Here is a 6,799-nt window from a genome sequence, read left to right as displayed (position 1 = left end):
GTTTTTCATATTTATTCTTTATTTATTATTATAAAAGAAACTAAAATCTAAAAATACAGATTTTTTTAAGTTATTTAAGACTAGATTAGGTAAAATAAGTAATAATAATAATAATAATATAAATGTTTCACGTGGCATGCGTGTGAGCAGCTCGTGGGTAATGTATTTCGATAGCGTAATGTGTGCTGCACATTCGCCAAGTGATTTACAACGTATAATCACATGGACAGTAGTTAGACACAGTTCAAAGGGCAATAAAAAAATATAATCGTATATTGTTACAATCTTCAAGTTACTTAGGATAAATTAATGTAGTTTCATGTTACAATTTGAAGTCATTCCAGAAAGAAAAATAGGGGTAATTTATATTTATTTCAACTTTTTTTTGTGGGGGTTATGAGGTTGGTCAAATTGACTGATCCCATATTGAGATAGGGTGGAGAAAATAACAGATAAAATATAAAGTTTTTACTGAAAAAGAAAAACGGATGAAATGTATGTAGGAGGTTTTAGGTGTTACACAAAGAAAATTTGAGATTTTTAGGATGAAGAAAAGTATTTTTAATCATAACATGAAAATCACTTTGTATGTGGAATATTCACAACAAATACTCGATATATTGAAGAACAAATCTTTATTTTAGTTTATTAAAAATACTTCACTAAAAAATATGATTTTTGTATGTGAAAGGCTCATAATGTTAACTGAAAGACTGCTAAATTTCGTGAAGATATACACACTATATTGAGAATTATAAGTATTAAATCTATAAAGACTTTAAACGAGTACAAAAAGGTCACATGGTTGGTCAAATTGACCGAGCCTGTGTTGAGAGAGTTAAATGAATTTAATGAACATTCTCCAAAGATTGACTTAGAGATGAGACACTGCACATTTGTGGCCAGTATAGAAAATATTTATTTCAGAATCCCATTTGTTTGCAACTTGTTATTAATTATGTGCAAATACTTATAATGCAGTAGAAGTGTAAATACAATACAATTATTAGAAAAATTAACACTGAAACTTGGGATCACTACTCATTTAATTTTTTCCTTATAATTTTATGAATCTTTGTTTTGTGTAAACTTTAAATTTCTTGATTTGCCATTTCATTTTTTTTTTCTAGTGGTGGTGGGGAAGAGGGATAGATGATTGATAGATATTGTTTGTTCTACAATGATGCTGTTGACTGTGATGAACTTAACACACAAATATATTTTTATAATTATGCTTTTAACTTTATATTTAAAGAGTTTACATCAAGTGAATTGTATAAAGAAATACAAAAATGTTTAAGAAGTTCAGTACTAAAATTTAATTCAAGATTTCATCATGTTTATTTTATTTTCAGATGACAATTAAAGATATGATTTGTTCAATTTTAGGTTCGATTACCAGTTTATGAACGTGGAATGTATGCAGCTCTGAGTGGTAACCTAAAGAATCTTTTACCTGTATGTAGTACTTGGGAAGACTATCTGTGGGCTTACATGCGGGTCTTGACAGATGTTTACATTGAACAAGAGATTAGAGGATCAACTCAGCAGGAGAAAACTTTAGAAGAACTTCCAGTTCTATTCTGGGAGCAAATGTAAAATTTTAATTATTCTGTAATTAGTGCATCAAAACCTCATTACACAAGTAAACCATCATTTTATCCAAACCTCATGACATGAGTAAAACATTAGTACATCAAAAATCTTGGGGCACAAGTAAAACATTTGTCAAAATTCCAGTACACATATTAAACATTAGTATATTGAAACTTCAGTACATGAGTAACAACAGCATATCAAAAATTTTAAGACACAAGTAAAACATTAGTTTTTGAAAAACTTTGGGCACAGGTAAAACACTAGCATATCAGAAACTTCAGAAAATAATAATTAAAATTGGTGGTATATCAAAAATCTCAGGACACAAGTAAAACAATATATCAAAAAACACAGGACAAATAAAACATTGGTACATGTAAAACAATAATATATCAAAAACATCAAGGTCTTGTAAAACTAATATATCAAAAATATTAAGGTCTTGTAAAACAATAATACGTCAAGAACCTCAAGGTACATGTAAAACAGTAATATATCAAGAACCTCTAGACAGAAGAAAAACATTAGTATATAAAAATCCTCAGGATTCAAGTGAAACATTAGACTGTTGAAACCTCAGGACACAAATATTATATTAATTTATCAAAAACCTCAGGACACAAATGTTAAAAGTTTAAATAATTACAAAAACCTCAGGACACAAATGTTATATTAGCATATCAAAAACCTCAAAGTGTAAGTAAAATATCAGCATATCAATAACATAGGAAACAAATAAAAGTATGGTATATGAAAAAAAACCTTAGGACATAAGTAGAACATTAGTGTATCAAAAACCTAGGACCTAAATATAACATTGGTATATCACAAACCTCAGGATATAAATAAAACCATTAGTGTATAAAAACCTCTGGATACAAATAAATCATTAGTATATTAAAAGCTTCAGGATAAGAGTAAAACTTTAGGATACAGGTAAAACATTCAGGCATTATTTTTTTAAATTTCCAATGGCTGAAGGTTTTAAGAGTACACAAAACAATGTATTGAATAAATGTTATGGTTTTTCATAAAATTGGGTGTTAATGTCAGCTTAGAGACCTAAAACATAACAAAATTAAACTTATTTGCTTGCAACTCAATAAACATGAGAAAAAATACTATTCTGGAGTGAATTGCAAGAATAAAGTCACTTATACAAATTTAAAATCAAGGGAAATGTAACCTCTCCAATAGTTATTTTGAATTTGATAATCAATGATCTGGAGAAAATTTTCATAATTAAAGTTCTTTCATAGTGCTCTATTTTTTAGTATCAATTTGTATCTGTGATGATAAAAAAATGTATAACATTCTTAAACCCTTTCCAGCCTTATAGCAGTAATTTCCATTTCTGGCATTTGTATTCATAAAAATTAGTAGCATATACACATCACAAAGTCTGAAACACAGACACTTAACACATTAATCATTATAATCATTAAACGTTTTTCACACATTATTGATTTACAGTTTCCAGATTTTGTGACTGTATTAATTGGTATTTCTCTCTTGTTCTTCTGTTATATCCAAAGAGGTTTGTATTCAATGTTTATATAATGCTGATATAAGCAAAGCCATGTTTTTTCTTTTTTGTCTTTTTTACTACAATAAACCTACACATTTTGTGAATAGCAACAAATACAAACACAAGCTTAAGGATGTCATAGACTAGCTCACTTTGTTGAAGGAAATGTTTGCACAGAAATATCTTGTATATTTAATATAAATATATAGTAATTATTTCAATGTATCATATGTGTACGTGTTACCACTGTACTTTTTGTAGACATTGCATACAGTTGTTTCAAACAGAGCCCCTGCTAAGCTCATGCCATGGAGAAGTTCACTGTAAGACTCCATACATAGTTTCAAGTTAGAAGTTTAAACAATTATGATACATATTTTATAAATGAAGAGAAAAAAAGGCAAATACAATGCATGAAATAATATTTCAGCTGTTGGATGATATATTTGTGGTTTTGTTAGATTTATAATTTGAAAATTGTAAACTAAGGTGAACAGTTGTGTAAATATCAGTTTTTATGACAACCAAGTTGAAGAATTCACTCTTTCCAAACTATTTGAGCTATGAATAAGTAACAGACATTTTCAAAGAAAACAGGTTTGCTGCTATGTTTCACATGCAAGTTTTATCTGAACAAGTAGGAAGTGTATTTGAGCAACAAAAGTCTGAATTATGATTAACCATTTGAGATATTTTCTGTTACTTCATCTATTAAAAGTAAATGTTAAACTTTTGCCTTAAAATTCTACATATAAACATTACAGTTATTAATTTGTTGGTGATTTGAGAGGGGAGATCAGACAGAATTCTTGAGAACTTAATGTTCTCATGTGCCCTCATAAGAAAACAAGGTACTAGTCTGGAAAGAGTTAATATTTCTAATTTGTTATTTATCATTTTTACATTCTACAATGTAGTTAAGCCAATAAACACAGCATTCTTGTACTGTAACTTCCTATAGCTGAAACATTGCACAGTCTTATAATACAAATGTTTCACACAGAGAAGCTGGAATTTATGTATTCTTTTTCTGTACATATTTTAAGTAGGTTTAATAATATTATTATATTTATTTTGTGAGTATGAGCTTACATTGTTGGTTAGTAACAAAAGAATAAAGTAAAATGAAAAAAAAGCTAATGTTTTGTGATTAATACTATTAAAATAGTTTAATGAAAGATTATCCCATATCGTAAACAAACATACTGTTAATATGCACAAGATTGTTGGGATATTTAAGTTTTCATAAGTTTATTTAGAGAATTAATTTACAAAATTTAAATTTTATGTTTGAAAAAAAATTAAATGTAGATAATAATAGTTTTAAAGCTTTACCTTAAAAATATGTCTTAGCAAGTTCACTCTGAAGGTTATAATAAATTAAATAAACTTGATCAATTACATCATAATGCTAGAGTTTAGAAAGATCACTTGTTTATTCAAGCTATAGTATCTAAACTAATGGAAAGTAAAGTGGCTAGTATATATTATTTAACTGTAATTGGATGAGACCTGAAAACTGAGCATAACTAAAAGTTACGATCCAAAGTTACACCTCATGGTTCTTGTATATAACTATTTTGTGTGTGGTTGTGTCAAAAAATTAATTATTTCTATTAGAACACTTAAAAAAAGTATCTTGGATGTTTTTTTAACATGGAGAACATGGAGAAATACAAAAGTTCTGTTTAGGCATTAAGAAACAAATTATAAAATGGAAATATTTCCCTCTTAAAGAAGCATTAAATTTAGTGATATGCTGTTACAAAATGGCTTGTTTGTAACTTTCATAGCTGAACTTGTATAGTGTTGTAAAAAGAAGGTTCAGAAATTCTGCAGTAATATCAGTTTTATTTATGGCAGATAATGCAGAAATTTTACAGGTGCTATGCTCTTTATAACAATATGTATAGTTTGAGATGGTTTGGTGTGATTGAGGCACATCATTCACCAATACAGAGTTGGTCCATAAATTGAAGAGAAAGTGAAGTGATTCAGGTCTGGAGAGCATGGTGACCACTCACATGCACTCCTTGACTAGTCCACATTTGAAAATTGTCATCCAGCTGTGCCTGGGTCTTGACGGTGTAGTGGGTTAACATGGGGAAGTATACTACCTGTTGTTTACCAACTTATTATATAAGCATAATATGCTTCCATACTCAAGTATATGCATTTCTGTTAACATTGCCGTCAAAGCAAAAAAAAAACATTATTTTGTCATTGAAGATTTTGGAAGGACCATGTTCCATGTGGTTAATCATTCAATATAGGTTTTTATAGGGCCAGTAGTGGTAATTCTGCCAGTTAATGAACTTCTCTAGGTGAAACATACTTTCACCGAAGAAGGATATGACATTGAAAATCACTATTATCCTCACTCTTCTTTATCCACCCACAGAATTCATTTGCATGTCAGGGTAATCCTTATATACCACATGAAGGATTTTGATTTTGCTACCTTGCCTTTGAAATATGAATGACACTGATGTGATACACATCTCAGCTTTGTCCAGTACTCTAGCTATATTATATCTGTAACTAAGCATACAACACAAGTTTGCTTTGGTGCATGGCTTTTTGCCCACACTGTATACAGACTAAGGGATGTTAAACTGTTAGACTGTGCCACCTCAGTGTTTGTTTCACCTGGTATTCTTGTAATCTCTTTACAGATTAACACCACAGCAGATATTTCAGAAGCTGCAGGCAAGCACAGTGGAGGTAATTGTTTTTCTAGCTAATACTTGTGTTCACCTAATGTTAGAATTGAAAGGTTTTGTGTATTTACAATCATCTCCTTGTTTGAATTACACAGTTACATTCCTTCAACTGAGGATTGTTTCAGTGAAGTTTGAAAGCTTATTTATAATTCAGCTCAGCATATATATTGCTGCTTATGATATAACTGAATTCTGAGTGTCACAACTGAGTTTCCATCATACATTTTAGACATACACCACAAAATATTTATTTTTGATTTTTCTTTCTTACTAAGCGAGGCTGTTAAAATACCAAACTCTTTTATTTTAGCTATTCAGAATCATCCAATGATATGTCAGCTAAGAATCATAGCAGGGTTAGCTTCCACTAGTTTGCCTTGTTGAAGCAGCAAATTTTGCCTTTACAGTCTACAAAACATGTTACACAAGTTTTACCGTGTGCCTACATGTAAAAATTGATGCATTAATCTAAAGGCTTACCACCACATAGAAAATAATTTCATCTATATATTTCTTGAGCTGTTTACTTTTCTTTCACATATCTACAGTCTTTAAAACTGGCATAAATGACATAAACAGGAATTTTACCATATGGTATTCTACACATTTTGTTTTAATTATGACATTGTGAAACTTTTCCAGTTTTAGTTCCTCAGATGATCATGTCAGATCAGCTATTGATAAATGATTTTGTTCACTTAAACTGAGCAAATAAACTAAAAAAAAAATGACTGGATGATTAATGTTAAAAACATCTACAGCTTAACAATCTGTCAGTCTGTCTGGCTACATATGCAAAATATCAAATTTTTTGATTAAGTCTTAAGGTCTATAAAGCAATGTTTTTTTCTTGTCTATTTTTTCTTTCGCTTGTTGCATGTCTATCATGCAAAATAATATTCTAAGATTAAAGATACTTTTATGTATCAGAAAATTTCAAAATTTCACA

The 6,799-nt window shown here is 29.4% G+C and overlaps 1 protein-coding gene across 1 annotated transcript in view; it reads left to right on the top strand.

The window, feature by feature from the left end:
* The window catches only part of LOC106468745 (nuclear pore complex protein Nup107-like), a 123,516-nt gene that overhangs the window by 64,667 nt on the left and 52,050 nt on the right, over positions 1 to 6,799 (top strand). Inside the window, exons 15-16 of the mRNA XM_013929188.2 lie at positions 1,390 to 1,595; positions 5,803 to 5,851. Coding sequence (XP_013784642.1) covers positions 1,390 to 1,595; positions 5,803 to 5,851 — 255 coding nt within the window. The remainder of the gene's footprint in view (positions 1 to 1,389; positions 1,596 to 5,802; positions 5,852 to 6,799) is intronic.

This window comes from Limulus polyphemus, unplaced genomic scaffold (genome assembly GCF_000517525.1).
Source record: "Limulus polyphemus unplaced genomic scaffold, Limulus_polyphemus-2.1.2 Scaffold3143, whole genome shotgun sequence".
Taxonomy (NCBI): domain Eukaryota; kingdom Metazoa; phylum Arthropoda; class Merostomata; order Xiphosura; family Limulidae; genus Limulus; species Limulus polyphemus.
This window is presented reverse-complemented; position numbering and strand designations above follow the sequence as displayed.